The sequence below is a fragment of the Vespa mandarinia genome, chromosome 11 (assembly GCF_050613455.1).
Source record: "Vespa mandarinia isolate Hongniang chromosome 11, ASM5061345v1, whole genome shotgun sequence".
NCBI classification, from domain to species: Eukaryota; Metazoa; Arthropoda; class Insecta; order Hymenoptera; family Vespidae; genus Vespa; species Vespa mandarinia.
The window spans coordinates 5,325,756-5,341,629 of record NC_140820.1 but is presented as its reverse complement, the minus strand read 5'-3'; the positions used below and the strand labels follow the sequence as shown (position 1 = coordinate 5,341,629).

The 15,874-nt window shown below is 29.1% G+C and overlaps 4 protein-coding genes across 5 annotated transcripts; 2 read left to right on the top strand and 2 right to left on the bottom strand.

The window, feature by feature from the left end:
• The first annotated feature begins 21 nt into the window (after nt 1-21).
• Nucleotides 22-4,089, top strand: LOC118441530 (neutral alpha-glucosidase AB-like). The gene is made up of 7 exons (XM_035866048.2): nt 22-169; nt 694-789; nt 875-1,285; nt 1,362-1,703; nt 1,782-2,007; nt 2,119-3,676; nt 3,751-4,089. Exons 1-7 carry the CDS (start codon nt 153-155, stop codon nt 3,861-3,863), a joined length of 2,763 nt encoding a protein of 920 aa, XP_035721941.2. The 5' UTR covers nt 22-152; the 3' UTR covers nt 3,864-4,089.
• A 2,401-nt stretch (nt 4,090-6,490) lies between these two features.
• Nucleotides 6,491-10,388, top strand: GCS2alpha (glucosidase 2 subunit alpha). Its single transcript, XM_035866047.2, has 7 exons — nt 6,491-6,627; nt 7,156-7,251; nt 7,337-7,747; nt 7,822-8,163; nt 8,242-8,491; nt 8,614-10,171; nt 10,246-10,388. The coding sequence occupies exons 1-7, from the start codon at nt 6,611-6,613 to the stop codon at nt 10,356-10,358; spliced, it is 2,787 nt and encodes a 928-aa protein (XP_035721940.1). The 5' UTR covers nt 6,491-6,610; the 3' UTR covers nt 10,359-10,388.
• A 377-nt stretch (nt 10,389-10,765) lies between these two features.
• GPHR (golgi pH regulator) lies at nt 10,766-13,525 on the bottom strand. Of its 2 annotated transcripts, none has more exons than XM_035866049.2 (8): nt 13,309-13,525; nt 12,600-12,763; nt 12,418-12,524; nt 11,933-12,343; nt 11,678-11,859; nt 11,405-11,590; nt 11,067-11,132; nt 10,766-10,966 (listed from the first exon to the last, which is right to left on the bottom strand). In XM_035866049.2, the coding sequence occupies exons 1-8, from the start codon at nt 13,348-13,350 to the stop codon at nt 10,766-10,768; spliced, it is 1,359 nt and encodes a 452-aa protein (XP_035721942.1). In that variant the 5' UTR covers nt 13,351-13,525. The 2 variants fall into 2 exon arrangements, with proteins under 2 accessions (XP_035721942.1, XP_035721943.1); XM_035866050.2 differs by having other exon boundaries at nt 13,252-13,519.
• A 204-nt stretch (nt 13,526-13,729) lies between these two features.
• LOC146872675 (endoplasmic reticulum-Golgi intermediate compartment protein 2) lies at nt 13,730-15,508 on the bottom strand. Its single transcript, XM_035866052.2, has 5 exons — nt 15,368-15,508; nt 14,828-15,200; nt 14,483-14,733; nt 14,122-14,382; nt 13,730-14,058 (listed from the first exon to the last, which is right to left on the bottom strand). The coding sequence occupies exons 1-5, from the start codon at nt 15,468-15,470 to the stop codon at nt 13,850-13,852; spliced, it is 1,197 nt and encodes a 398-aa protein (XP_035721945.1). The 5' UTR covers nt 15,471-15,508; the 3' UTR covers nt 13,730-13,849.
• Between the last annotated feature and the right edge of the window lie 366 nt (nt 15,509-15,874).

Here is a 15,874-nt window from a genome sequence, read left to right as displayed (position 1 = left end):
TGAAAGATTTTTAACTTATTCTTTTGTAAAATTAAAACTGATCTGATAATTAAACGGACAAACGTTGCTCCACCTATAAAAGCAATGTCGTTTCGCGAATTCATAATCAGTTAATTGGAAGGTGGCATAAGAGAAGCTTGGTACTTTTCGACATGGCTACGTTCGTGGGGTGTGTTGATTATTTTTTAATCATTTAACATTCACATACAAGCTTATCAATTCGTCTACGATAATAGAAAAGTTTATTAAAAAGTTTATTTAATAAAAAAAAATCAATTCGAAATAGAAGCATTAAATTTAAAATAAATTTTTACTACTATTTAACAATTTTTTTAAACTATCGGTATAATATAACAAATGATCACGTTGAAGTGTTATTGAAATTGCATTTCTCGTAATTATTAATATTTTTACATAACGATTATTACATAATAAGACATTTTGTATAACTGAAAAAAAAAAATCATTTAATTCCATTTGTGGTTTATCTTTCCGCGATAAACGACTAGGATTCGATAATAATCGATAATATTGCTTCTTCGAACTCTGATTATGACGATAATGTCTTAGCTTTCTTTTTTTTTTTAGCAAAAACAATATCAAAATGAATACATAAAATTCGGTTTATTTGAAAGCAGAATAAGCTTAAAAATACATGAAGTTGTTTTAACTTTTAATTATATTTTATTTCAGTCTGAGAATATTTATTGTGCTAGCACTTTACCCATTTATAATAAATGCAGTGGATAGAAATACATTTAAAACATGCGAACAAAGCAGCTTTTGCCGGTAAATAAATATTAATTCAACTAAAAATTTTTTTCTTATTAATATTTATTATACATTTTTATAAATATTTTATTTATCCTTATAGACGCTGCAGAAAAGTCGAACCAGGTAAAACTCCTTATCAGTTACAGCCGAATACAGTTGCTCACAATGAATCTACTCTAACAGCAGATTTATTTAATAACGATACCGGTGTATTTTATCTTTTAAAACTTACCGTACTTAAAGATCATACATTTAGGCTTCACATTAATGAAAAAAATCCATTACATCCACGATACGAAGTCGAGTATTCTTTACAAGGTCAGCCGCAAACATCGAAATTGGACAATATTGAAAAAACTGCAGAATATATATCTGTGACCAATGGAGAGAACAAAGCTGTTTTATATATCAATCCTTTTAAAGTAGATTTATACTCTCAAAATGTTTTAGTCATTTCAGCGAATGCTCGTGGTTTAATGAGATTTGAACATATTCGACCAAAACCAGAAAGGTACATCATATAAAACAATATATATTATTTAAACCAAAAAAGACATATAAAAACATAGTCTATCATCCTTTTTTAGCAAATCAGATCAAGAAAAAAAAGCAGAAATTATTCAAACTGAAGAGAAACAGAAATTAGAACAATATCCTGGTGATGGTGCTGAAAGTGATCCTGGTGCTTGGGAAGAAACTTATAATAATCATACTGATTCTAAACCTTTCGGACCTGAAGCCATAGCTTTAGATTTTAGTTTTCCAGAGGCAGAACATGCTTATGGTATCCCAGAGCATGCCGATTCTTTTGCTTTAAAATCTACAAAACAATCACAACCGTATAGATTATATAATTTAGATGTAGCTTATTATGAGACAAATGAACGAATGTCATTATATGGAGCAATTCCAGTCCTTTATGCGCATGGGTATGTATAATTATTTTAAATATTCCAATAGAAATAATATATAATCATATAATATAAACTTAACATTGTGTTTTATAGTAAAGATAAAACAGCAGGCATTTTTTGGCATAATGCAGCAGAAACATGGATCGATGTATTATCGAATAGTGATAACAATGTTACGGGTTCTACAAATAAATCACAAGTTGATGTACATTTTATGTCTGAATCTGGAGTTATTGATGTATTCTTCATGTTAGGACCAAAACCTTTGGATGTATTTAAACAATTCACCGTTTTAACTGGTACAGCACCATTACCACAGGTATATCTTTTTTTATATAATAATGTTTATAATATTAAATGTTTTGTACATTAAAATGCCAGCACCAGTTGTTTTCCATTAAAGCAATTTAAATATTAATTTAATTTTCAGATGTTCACTTTGGGCTACCATCAATCACGTTGGAATTATAATGACCAAGATGATGTCGCTCAAATTGCCAATGGCTTCGATAAGTATGATTTCCCAATGGATGCGATGTGGCTTGATATTGAATATACTGATGGTAAAAAATATTTCACATGGGACCCACATAATTTTCCAAATCCTCTTGAAATGATTCGAAATTTAACGGATAAAGGAAGGAAATTAATTATCATTATTGACCCTCACATCAAAAGAGATCCTAATTATTTCATACATAAAGATGCTACTAATTTGGGATATTACGTTAAAACTAAAGATGGAAAAGATTATGAAGGAGTGTGCTGGCCAGGACCATCATCATATTTAGATTTCTTCAATCCAAAGGTTCGAGAATATTATATTGATCAATATAGTCTAGATAAATTTCATGGTACTACAAACGATGTATATATCTGGAATGATATGGACGAACCGAGTGTTTTCAATGGTCCAGAAATAACTCTACCTAAAGATGTTATACATTACGGTGGATGGGAACATAGAGATGTTCATAATATTAATGGTTTTGTTTATACACTTGCCACTTATGAAGCTCTCCTTAGAAGATCAAAAGGATCTTTAAGACCCTTCATTTTAACAAGATCATTCTTTGCTGGATCACAACGTTATGCTGCTATGTGGACTGGTGATAATACGGCAGGCTGGGATTATCTTCGTATAAGTTACCCAATGTGTCTTTCTGTATCTATTTCTGGCATGTCATTCTGTGGAGCAGATGTTGGTGGATTCCTTAATAATCCAGACAAAGAACTATTTATTAGATGGAATCAAGCTGGTGCTTGGCTACCTTTCTTCCGTCAACATTCACACATTGAAACAAAAAGACGGGAACCATGGACATTCGATGAAGAAACTACACAAATAGTAAGAGAATCATTCAGAATAAGATATTCTTACCTGTCATTGTGGTATACATTATTTAGAGAACATGAAATAAATGGTACACCTGTAGTACGACCGTTGTGGGCGCATTATCCAACAGAAACACAAACTTATACACTCGACGATCATATACTTGTTGGAGATTCCATTCTTGTACGTCCCGTATTTGAACCTTCTGCTACGGAAGTTAATGTATATTTCCCAGGAGAGGGTAAGGTAACGTGGTATGATATCTATACCATGCAACCATATAAACAAGCTGGATCAAACAACATACAAGTAACTATTCACAAGATTCCTGTATTCCAAAGAAGTGGTTCCATCGTTGCACGTAAAATAACAATAGGTCGTAGCACAGTTGAGATGAGGAACGATTCACATACTTTAATTGTTATTGTTGATAATAATGGTACTGCTAGTGGTAACCTATATATTGATGATGAAAGCAGCTTTGAATATCGTCGTGGAAAGTATCAGTATATACAAATTTACTTTGATGGAATTAAGTTAACTTCAACATTTATTGATAAATTAGCTTCGTATGAAACGAAAAGTCGATTGGAAAGAGTAGATATAGTAAATCCTCCTAAAGGAATTAAGTCTGTTCAACTTATATCACGTAGTAAGTATTAAAATTTAAATCGATTTCCATAAAAAGTAAAATGAAAATTAATTATTTTCTTAATTTTATTGCAGATTCAAGAACAGTGACATTAGAGACTAAATATAACCCGAATAACAATGTATTAACATTGCATAAACCAAATGTAAATATGAGCGAGGAATGGACCATTGAATTAATTCGTTAAAACTGATTGTATTTATATCAAGTCAGAAATTATACAGTAGAATTAATTTTTTCGTGGTAATATCAATCCTTCAGCAAAAAAGTAATGTATTGTAATCCAAAAAGTAATGTACGTTAATGTAAATACAAATACAACTTAGTTATTTTAACAGTGAAAATGCATTTTTTACAAATTTCTTCTGAGGCATAATTTTATGCAATGAAAGACCATAAATTAATAAATATTATGTAAGTGGTATGTTTCTTTGTATCACATGAATGAAGTTTTTAGAAAAATAAACAAATGTTAATGAAACAAATGTGAACTATTATTTAACGAAAATTTTATGCACTCGACGATCATATACTTGTTGGAGATTCCATTCTTGTATTCTTGTATTTCTATTTAATAAAAATTAAAATGAGAACTACTATTTAATATAATTTTATATATAATTGGAAGCTTGTTTTGTGATGTTCAGAATAACAATAAAATTGTATTTAGTTTACAAGCTTCGACATGTCAGATTTATCTTACCAATCGGCCACAGCACAAAGAACCAGCAATCCTTTACTGAGAAGAAATCAGTATTGCGTCTAGAAAGAGAAGCAACCTTCGGGCCGTAAACGAAATAAATTGTAGCGCTTCCAAATTAGAAGACTTAGAGGACTGTTTTTGTTACGAATATCGGGACGATTATTCGATATTATTATCTCAGCGTGCCTAAAAGGGAAGTTAAAATTGTGTACATTGATAATATACAATGATGAATGGATACGTAAAAATAGAAAGATATTCTTTCTTCAAAGTCGACAATTAATATGAGACTTTTCTATAATGGCAATACGAGTATATACATATGTATGTAGGTTGCGTATGTAATCTCCAATTTAGAGATACGGACGAAACGAACGATATTAATATCGTCTCTCTTTTTTCTTTGTCTAAGAAAAGAGAAAAGAAAAAAAGAAAGATATTTACTATAGTCCGTGATTATGACATTCGTCACTACAAAGGACTCGATGTGCCTAAATGAGAAATCGACTTTTTACCGAAACCTGTTAACTTACATTTTTGCTAATATATGTATGTATGTATATGACTTCGATCAAACGAAAATATTCATGCCAAGTCTTTGGCCTTACTTATCGTCGCTACATTATTGGAATCATCCCCGTCTACCTCGGCCATTATCGATTTCAAAATAAATAATTTTCTGTAATTTTTTTCTTTACACAATCATATTAAATCGATACATTTTAAATGTAATATAAAAACCGATCATGAGAGAAAATTTTATTGGTCAAAGAAGAGAAATTGCGTATGTACTTAAGAGAACTCCTCTGTGTATCAGTTTGGCGAATTGTTGGGATACGAGGGCCAAATTATATTATCGAAGACTGACAACCCACACCGAGATTTATTAGGATGTTATTGTTCACAAATACGTGTAAATAAATAAGTATACTATGTGAGAAAGAGAGCGAGAGAAAGCAAGAGCGAAAGAAAATGCGAGAGCGAAAGAGAGAGAGAGAGAGAGAGAGAGGAGAACAGAACAACGTATGTATGTATTTATCCATGTATTTATTCCATTTTTAAAAATGGACGAACTATCTGCAAGTTACATTGAAAGAATTTTGTGAACCCATAAAATTACATACCTTGGGACATGAGAGAGAATCATCTTCGAATGCTCGCGTTATGCACATATCTTTTACACTGCACTATTTTGTAATTCGAATTTTTATGCATTTCATTCGGAAAATAGAACAGTGTCTATGTATAACGTTGAAAAAAAAAATAAAAAGTAAAAAGAAGAAAATTAACAAAAACAAAAAAAAGTATGCAGAGAAATTAATGAAAAAATTGATAAGATTATCATTTCAAAGAAGAAATATTAACAATGTGAATTTGACGTTCAATAGAATATCCTATAAAAATTAAATAATCTTAAACTACATTGAAAAATATCTTAATTGGTTTGTTAATATCACAATGATCTTTGATAGAAATTCAATATAAAAAATTAAAAAGTTAACATATCATATACATACGTGTTAATTCGAAGAATTATAACGATTACGTTTTCAACCTTGACACGAATTTACGATTACCTTAATTAACTACGATTTTAATAATGGATCGTTGTAGGAATTGTACAATTCGTAAAGACGGCTCTTATGTGAATGTTAATAATAAAAATTTAATTTTTATACATAAATCATAATCGTATATACGTAGCGAATATTGTTTTCACAAATTCATAGGATATACAATAAAATAATATTTCTATTAAGAATTATTCGATATTATTATCGAATAATCCGATAAGAATAATAATTTATGAATATGCTAAAAAGAAAAATAGTTAGGCTTTCTCTAATCCATCAAATGAATTTGATCTGAGTGCCAAAACTTCTATATTAATCTTGTAATATATTATTATTCATATGAATGTAATTTTCCCTGCTAACTGAATGCATAACTCTTGTAATTCTAATAAAATGAATGTGTTATGTTAATTAAAACGATAGTAAACACGTAGTTATGGTTCTCATTTATCTTATTTTTTTCTTGATGATAACGATGAAGATAATGAAGGAACATAAGAAAAACCTGGAAAATTTTCAACTTATTCTTTTGTAAAATTAAAACTCATCCGATAATTAAACGGACGAACGTTGCTCCATCTATAAAATCAATTTCATTTCGGAGTTCATATTCAGTTAGTTGGAAGGTGGCATGACAGAAGCTTAATACTTTCCAACATGGCTACGTTCGTGCGGTGAGTTGATTATTTTTTAGCCATTTAACCTTCACATAAAAGCTTATCGATTCGTCTACGATAATCGAAAAGCTTATTAAAAAGGTTAATTCGAAATAGAAGCATCATATTTTAATTAAATTTTTACTTCTATTTAATGATTTTTTTAAACGGTCGGTACAACGTAACAATGATCACGCTGACGTGTCATTGATATTATATGTCTCATTATTATTAATATTTTTACATGCCGGTCATTATAAAATGGGACCTTTTATATAACTGAAAAAAAAATCATTTAATTTCATTTGTGCTTTATCTTCGCGATAAACGATAAGCATTCGATAATAATCGATAGTACGTTGCTTCTTCGAGCTCTGATTATGGCGATAATGTCGTAGTTTTTTTTCTCTCCTTTTTTTTTTTCTTTCCTCTTTTTTGGAAGCAAAAACAATACCGAAATGAATATGTAAAATTTGATTAATTTTAAAGCAGAATAGGGTTAAAAATATATGACTTGCTTTAACATTGAATTATGTTTTATTTCAGACTAGCAATATTTTTTGTGCTCGCACTTTGCCCATTTATAATTAATGCAGTGAATAGAGATACTTTTAAAACATGCGAACAAAGCAGCTTTTGCCGGTAAATAAATGTTGATACAACTAAAAATATTTTGCTTATTAATATTTATTATACATTTTTATAAATATTTTATTTATCCTTATAGACGCTGCAAAAAAGTCGAACCAGGTAAAACTCCTTATCAGTTACAGCCGAATACAGTTGCTCACAATGAATCTACTCTAACAGCAGATTTATTTAATAAAGATACCGGTGTATTTTATCTTTTAAAACTTACTGTACTTAAAGATCATACATTTAGGCTTCACATTAATGAAAAAAATCCATTACATCCACGATATGAAGTCGAGTATTCTTTACAAGATCAGCCGCAAACATCGAAATTGGATAATATTGAAAAAACTACAGAATATATATCTGTGACCAATGGAGAGAACAAAGCTGTTTTATATATCAATCCTTTTAGAGTAGATTTATACTCTCAAAATGTTTTAGTTATTTCAGCGAATGCTCGTGGTTTAATGAGATTTGAACATCTTCGGCCAAAACCAGAAAGGTATACCATATAAATTAATATATATTATTTAAACCAAAAAAAAGATACTAAAACAGTCTATTGTCTCTTTTTAGCAAATCAGAACAGGAAGAAAAAGCAGAAAATATTCAAACTGAAGAGAAACAGCAATCACCACAATATCCTGGTGATGGTGCTGAAAGTGACCCTGGTGCTTGGGAAGAAAATTTTAAAAGTCATCATGATTCTAAACCTTTTGGACCGGAAGCCGTAGCTTTAGATTTTAGTTTTCCAGGGGCAGAACAAGCTTATGGTATCCCAGAACATGCCGATTCATTTGCTTTAAAATCTACAAAACAATTAGACCCATATAGGTTATATAATTTAGATGTATTTGAATATGAGGTAAATGAACGAATGTCATTATATGGAGCAATTCCAGTCCTTTATGCGCATGGGTATGTATAATTATTTTAAATATTCCAATAGAAATAATATATAAACATATAATATAAATTTAACATTGTGTTTTATAGTAAAGAAAAAACAGCAGGTATCTTTTGGCATAATGCAGCAGAAACATGGATAGATATATTATCGAGTGCTGATAATAATGTTGTAGAGAGTTTTGTTAATTTTGTTTCGGGTTCTACAAAGAAATCACAAGTTGATGTACACTTTATGTCTGAATCTGGAGTTATTGATGTATTCTTCATGTTAGGACCAAAACCTTTGGATGTATTTAGACAATTTACCGTTTTAACTGGTACAGCACCATTACCACAGGTATATCTTTTTTATATATTAATGTTTATAATATTAAATGTTTTATACATTAAAATGCCAGCACAAGTTGTTTGTTCATAAATTTTCTATTAAAATAATTGAAATATTAATTTAATTTTCAGATGTTCACTTTGGGTTACCATCAATCACGTTGGAATTATAATGACCAAGATGATGTTGCTCAAATTGCCAATAGTTTTGATGAGCATGATTTTCCAATGGATACAATGTGGCTTGATATTGAATATACTGATGGTAAAAAATATTTCACATGGGATTCACGTAAATTTCCAAATCCACTTGAAATGGTTCAAAATTTAACGGATAAAGGAAGGAAATTAGTTGTCATTATTGACCCACACATCAAAAGAGATCCTAATTATTTCATACATAAAGATGCTACTAATTTAGGATATTACGTTAAAACTAGAGATGGAAAAGATTATGAAGGTTGGTGCTGGCCAGGAGCATCGTCGTATTTAGATTTCTTTGATCCAAAGGTTCGAGAATATTATATTGGTCAATATAGTCTAGATAAATTTCATGGTACTACAAACAATGTATATATCTGGAATGACATGAACGAACCGAGTGTTTTCAATGGTCCAGAAGTAACTCTACCTAAAGATGTTATACATTACGGTGGATGGGAACATAGAGATGTTCATAATATTAATGGTTTTGTTTATACGCTTGCCACCTATGAGGCTCTCTTTAGAAGATCAGGAGGATCTTTAAGACCTTTTATTTTAACAAGATCTTTCTTTGCTGGATCACAACGTTTTGCTGCTATGTGGACTGGTGATAATACGGCAGACTGGGATAATCTTCGTATAAGTTATCCAATGTGTCTTTCTATATCTATTTCTGGCATGTCATTCTGTGGAGCAGATGTTGGTGGATTCTTTAAAAATCCAGACAGAGAACTATTTATTAGATGGAATCAAGCTGGTGCTTGGCTACCTTTCTTCCGTCAACATTCACACATTGAAACAAAAAGACGGGAACCATGGACATTCAATGAAGAAACTACACAAATAGTAAGAGAATCATTCAGAGTTAGATATTCCTATCTACCATTGTGGTATACATTGTTTAGAGAACATGAAATAAATGGTACACCTGTAATACGACCGTTGTGGGCGCATTATTCAACAGAAACACAAACTTATACACTCGATGATCATATACTTGTTGGAGATTCCATTCTTGTACGTCCCGTATTTCAACCTTCTGCTACGGAAGTTAATGTATATTTCCCAGGGGAGGGTAAGGTAACGTGGTATGATATTGATACCATGCAACCATATACACAAGCTGGATCAAACAACATACAAGTAACTATTCACAAGATTCCTGTATTCCAAAGAAGTGGTTCCATCGTTCCACGTAAAATGAGAATACGTCGTAGCACAGTTGCGATGAGGAACGATCCATATACTTTAATTGTTATTGGTGATAATAATGGTACTGCTAGTGGTAACCTGTATATTGATGATGAAAGCAGCTTTGAATATCGTCATGGAAAGTATCTGTATCTAAAACTTAACTTTGATGGAATTAAGTTAACTTCAACATTTATTGATAAATTAGCTTCGTATGAAACGAAAAGTTGGTTGGAAAGAGTAGATATAGCAAATCCTCCTAAAGGAATTAAATCTGCTCAACTTATATCACGCAGTAAGTACTATTTAAATCGAATACATTAAAAAGTAAAATGGAATTTATTTATTATTTTCTTATTTTTATTGCAGGTTCAAGAACGGTGACATTAGAAACTAAATATAACCCGAACAACAATGTACTAACATTGCGTAAACCAGGTGTAAATATGAGCGAGGAATGGACCATTGAATTAATTCGTTAAAACTGATTATACTCATATCAAATCAGAAATTATACAGCAGAATTAATTTTTTCATGGTAATATCAATCCTTCAGCCATCTGTGATCCAGAAAGTAATGTATGTTAAAGTAAATACAAATGCAATTTAGTTGTTATAATAGTAAAAATGCATTTGTTACCTGAACAAATTTCTTTTGTGACATAGCTTTATGCAATCAAGCAGCATAAATTAATAAATATTATGTATGTGGTATCTTTCTTTGTATCGCATGCATTAAGTTTTTTTAGAAAAATAAACAAATGTTAAGGAAACTAAAGTGAACTATTATTTAATGAAAAATATTGATTTATATACAATTGAAGGCTTGTTTTGTGTAGTGCAGAATAACAATAAAATTATATTTAGTTCACAAAAGTCATTTATTTAGTCATGTTCGTTCCGTTGGTGCTTGCTTATGGGCCAGATACAAAAACACTATAGATGATAATGCAGATACCAAAAAGATTACATCAAACCATCTGTGATAGAAATTAAACTGAAGTTCACCCAAAACTTGTGTTATAATTATTCTGTATTCAGCAGGCATATTCATGCGCATAAGTAATACAGAGGACACAAAATACATTCCCTAGAATTAAAGGAATATAAAATTACATAAACTGCCTTTGCACTGTGAGAAAACAGTCGTAAGAAAAAATCATATAAAAAAGAAAGAGAATAGATCTTACCATTATTTGTGCAAGTATAAGTACAATAATATTTGAGGATTTGCTGCTTGATATAGCATAAAAGAACTGAAATATGAACACGAAATTACGTTTGTGGTAAGCATTTTTGTTATGAAGACTGATAATAATAAATTAGTCATGTCTCAAAAATTGTAAGTCACGTTCTTTGCTTATACTCAAATAATATCAAAATTTAAATATACAATTTTGCATATTAGTTAATCAGTTAAATGTAAAGATGAAATAATACAATGAGATATAAATAAAAAGATTAATTGATATAAATTGACTGAATAACTGTGTATATATATATAATTATTGTGAAATTTATATCGTACCTTTGTAAGAGTTAACAACAATCCACGAATAGAAGTCAAAACAATACATCCAACTAAATAGAAGGATATATGTTGTGACCAAAATGTAACATCTATATCAAAACCCATCCAATGAACAGCAATTTCAATTCCTCTGGTAACAGGATCCTTTTTACCAACGCGATCAAAGACTATGTTGATTGTGGACTGTAAAAAAATGTGATATAATATTTCATTGTTTATCAATATTTCATTGTTTATTATTTGTAATTATTGATATTGCAGTATACTAACTATTAATATTTTCCAAATGCAATATAATGAAAAGAAATAGCCAAGAAAATTAAAATATTTTCCTTGCCATGTGGCTGCCCATTCTAAACGTTCTCTAGCATTTTGAATATCATGTGCTTCTAGAAATAATTGTCTAGATAATTCTTCTAATGCTATAACTTCTATTTGTAATTGTTTTATAGCTGAAAGTTAATGCGGTAAATTAGTGATGAGCATATATTATTTCACTTACTATCATACTAATATAATACACACTTTCTTGATTCCCTTTCGTACCACCTAATGGACCTAACATTCCCCAAAGACGTGAACGAACTTCGCTTTGCCCAATCATTTCACCTTTTTTGGCAAGTGCTATCCTTTTTTTCTTAACTATAATCATATCCATTGTTTGTAATAAACGTTTTTCTATAGCTTGTACATCAGCATAAGACACAGGCCGCATAAAATAGGCCATAGATGAATATGGGTAATTTACAGCACCAAAACCTGATAAAAGTGCCATAACAGTAACTCCTATAACACCTATCCGACTTACACCTTGCTCTATTGATAATAATCCTTTCTTTGGACTCAATATTGGAAAAGGGTCACCAATTTTCCAAAATAAGTAGAGGTAAAAAAGATATACTATGATTGTAAGTGGCCTTATCCAATTCAGTCTTACTACACAAAAATTTGATAAATATCAATTAAAGAAAATACAGATAAAAAATAAAAGTATATTGGTATATACATACCAAATCTAATGTTACTGATAATGAAATATGCTATGTAAAATGGTATAAGAACTATTACCATAAATAAAAGCATATATAGTCCAACATTCCAATGAAAATATCTAGAACTGATAAAAAAAAATTATCTTTAATAAAGCCTTTCTTTCTTTTTTTTGAAGACTATAATATCAACATTTTCTTACCTTGAATCAAGAACCCGAATTATTTCAAAAATAATTAGTTCAAACATAGTACATGATAATGAAAATGTTGTAGAAAAAATTAACTGCACTAATCTGTGATGTACTTCATAGTCACGAAATAATTTTTTTACAAAAAATATCCATCCTCCCAAGAAAAATATTACCTGTAAAATAAATAAAAAAATAATTGAAAATGATATGTATATGGGCAAAATATACCAGTGATAAACTGGTTAATAATTTCCAAATAATAATTAATATATGAATGAAACAAATTGTCTCAATCATAAAAGAAAAAACAAAAGTTTGCCATAGTATATTTATTGTAATAATATACTTCTTATTACAATTAATGAAAAATATATGAAATATAAATATAAAACTATTTTAATATAATTAAATAATATTTATCAATGTACAGTTTTTACACAACACAAGTATTCAAAAAGTATTCAAAAAAAAAAATAGAGAACACACAATACTAGACTTAACAATTATCTTCATATTTTTATATTCATATTTTTATAAATATTTAGATTGCTTAATAATAAATTGTTTATATCATTCGTTAAATAAAACATTTAGAAAATGATAAATTCAATTTTCAAAATAAAGAAACGTGTTAGTTATTGCTACATATATGTAACTTAACCCTCTTTTTTCGTAATGCAATGTCAATGGTTCATTAGAATTATAAATGGGTTTCCACCTGTGTAACAAGGATCACAAAAGTATCCTCCAAAAAACCCATGTTTTAATAATGTAAGATACACTTTGCATTGCAAAGTAACAACTCCTTATTCTAGCTACTTTGATTTGACAGGACGCAAATGATACGTCGACTGCTTACATGCGCGCGTGGCAATCCGGCTAAAAACTCGAAAATCGTTTTAATCGATCGGATCGATATATCGATTAAATGAATAATAAACATACCGGTAATAAGAATAGATGACAATAAAAATAGAAAACTACATTAAATTTAAACTATATAAATTATTTTTATAATATAAAATAATAAATTAAAATATTTATGATCGAATTAAAAATTAAATTACATGCGGGAAAAATGATATGTAAAACATTGTTAATATTAGATCTATATTTAAAATCCTTTTTTTATACACGATAATACTTTTATCAACATATTTACTATACAATATTTATTACATATGACGTGACATATGCAATATGTTTTATTTTAAGTTAGTGCAGTATATTACTATAATGATGGCAAATGCTTTAGAAAATCAATTTACATAATTATTTTTCTGAGGTTTTAACATAATATCAATATTATCAGGTGCTGAAACTTGAAGTAAATTTATAGTTCGTGGACTTTCATAATCTCTTGCAATTAAGGAAACAGATTTTCTTTGGTTATTTACATCAGGCTCATGACGAAAAAATTTGCAACATATGATATACCAAAAATTTTGTATAATATTTTTTATCAAACCTATAAATGTTTCGAATGTTTAAAAAGTCTAATCACTTTGTATTAAATAATATACAAACTTACCACTTGTAACAAATATACCTCCAACTGTGGCACATAATTTTACTAAAAATTGTGTAATGGTATCGCGTTCTTGTGTAATCCTTATTTTCAAAGCACTCATGTCATATTTAAAAAATATGCCAGGTATTCCATGAGATCCTTTTAAATGATCAATAGGTCTTTGATGATCTTTTACGCTATATTGATATGTTTTAAATGTACTTAGCAAAGTTCTTATGTCAGTGGGAACTATTTCCACAAAATACTGATATAGCATCATATCTAAGAAATAAATTAAATATTCAATCAATAATTTAATTTAATTTATAATATTATTATAATAATTTAATTTATAATATTAATAAGTAAAATTTCAATTTACTATTGTCAGCAATTTTTTCATCTCCCTCAAGAGGATGTACAATACCAGGACTAGGTCCTCCAAAGGAAAACTTATTAATTCTATGAGTAAAATTATAGTCTCTATTAGTCATAAATGCAGAAATGTGTATGTGATCTCTTGGAAGAGGTAAAGATTTTCCAGCAGTTATGTGAAAGTTTCCAGCGACTTTATTTGCATTTATACTACCATGAATTCGACATGCATCTGGTACATATGATGGTTCACGAGTTCTAAAGAAAACAATATTTTATATTAAATTAATATATGTGACTGATTATCACAAAATAAAATATTCTACATAATCACATAAAAAGATATGTAAACCTTTTTGGCATTTCACTATGCAATGTAATTTGATTAGATTTCCAAAGTAATTCATGGATTGCATGATACTCTTCTCTTAAATATGAATTCATATGTTTCAAAGCTTCAAAATGTGATCTTTGTTCTAAATTTAATTCCCACCAAGTATTTTCTTCTTCTAAAGTATCATAACCTACTAAATTTTGATTCGTGGAATCTAAAATATCTGCCCCGATGCGACCACATGGCATTGCCACAGTTATATCAATATTTATTTTCAATTTTGCATCATAGTCTGTATCTGGTTCAAATTTAAATTGCAATCTACTATCAAGAAAATAATTTGTTTCTGCTATTATTAAATAAGCAATAATACAAAATGTGAAGATAGAAACTGAAACATAGATAAAAAGGGAATACATATATATACATATATATACATACATATATATACATATATATACATATATATATATACATATATATGTATACATGTATACATATATATCTTGTATCTCGAACCTTATTCTAAATTAATCAAAATTAATAAAAATTACTTACAAGTCCCACCAACTGCAGTTTTATCTACATATGGTTCAGGTACTTTAGGAAATGCATCAAGTTCTTTCATAGTTTTAATATTAACGTGTCTTCTTCTCAACATTGTTACAATTAAATTAAACAAAATTTATAATTCTTTTCCAACAATCTACTAACGGTAACCTGCAATATGTACAACTATTTATTTTTCATACATTTCATATATCACTGTGGATGATTATATATTTCAATTGCATTTTTATAAAAACTAAATATGATGTATTCGTATATTGTTTGTAAGTAATATACGTTATTTATTAAATAAATATAAATATATCAAAAAAAAAACGTACGTCCGTACGTCATTTATTTGAGGTTAATGAGACAAAGACATGACTAGACATGGCGACTACAATTTGATTGGGTAATGAATTACGCACAGTGTTTCATATCATAGAAAACTAACTCGAGTACAAGTTAGATATATTGGTAGGTTTAAAGCTGTTCACTACCTTATGTTCGAAGCGT

What these genes read in the sequence shown, in the direction of transcription:
- GPHR (XM_035866049.2), bottom strand. Translation starts at nt 13,350, where the DNA reads ATGGGTTTTTTGGAGGATACTTTTGTGATCCTTGTTACACAG. An exon ending in TACGAAAGGGAATCAAGAAA is followed by an intron (nt 11,860 to 11,932) that starts GTGTGTATTATA and finishes ATTAACTTTCAG; the next exon opens with CTATAAAACAATTACAAATA. An exon ending in TGTTGTTAACTCTTACAAAG is followed by an intron (nt 11,133 to 11,404) that starts GTACGATATAAA and finishes TTCATATTTCAG; the next exon opens with TTCTTTTATGCTATATCAAG.
- LOC146872675 (XM_035866052.2), bottom strand. Translation starts at nt 15,470, where the DNA reads ATGTTGAGAAGAAGACACGTTAATATTAAAACTATGAAAGAACTTGAT. An exon ending in AACTGCAGTTGGTGGGACTT is followed by an intron (nt 15,201 to 15,367) that starts GTAAGTAATTTT and finishes TCTATGTTTCAG; the next exon opens with TTTCTATCTTCACATTTTGT. An exon ending in CATAGTGAAATGCCAAAAAG is followed by an intron (nt 14,734 to 14,827) that starts GTTTACATATCT and finishes TGTTTTCTTTAG; the next exon opens with AACTCGTGAACCATCATATG.
- LOC118441530 (XM_035866048.2), top strand. An exon ending in GAACAAAGCAGCTTTTGCCG is followed by an intron (nt 790 to 874) that starts GTAAATAAATAT and finishes TTATCCTTATAG; the next exon opens with ACGCTGCAGAAAAGTCGAAC. An exon ending in TGTTCAACTTATATCACGTA is followed by an intron (nt 3,677 to 3,750) that starts GTAAGTATTAAA and finishes ATTTTATTGCAG; the next exon opens with ATTCAAGAACAGTGACATTA.
- GCS2alpha (XM_035866047.2), top strand. An exon ending in GAACAAAGCAGCTTTTGCCG is followed by an intron (nt 7,252 to 7,336) that starts GTAAATAAATGT and finishes TTATCCTTATAG; the next exon opens with ACGCTGCAAAAAAGTCGAAC. An exon ending in CCAGTCCTTTATGCGCATGG is followed by an intron (nt 8,164 to 8,241) that starts GTATGTATAATT and finishes TGTGTTTTATAG; the next exon opens with TAAAGAAAAAACAGCAGGTA.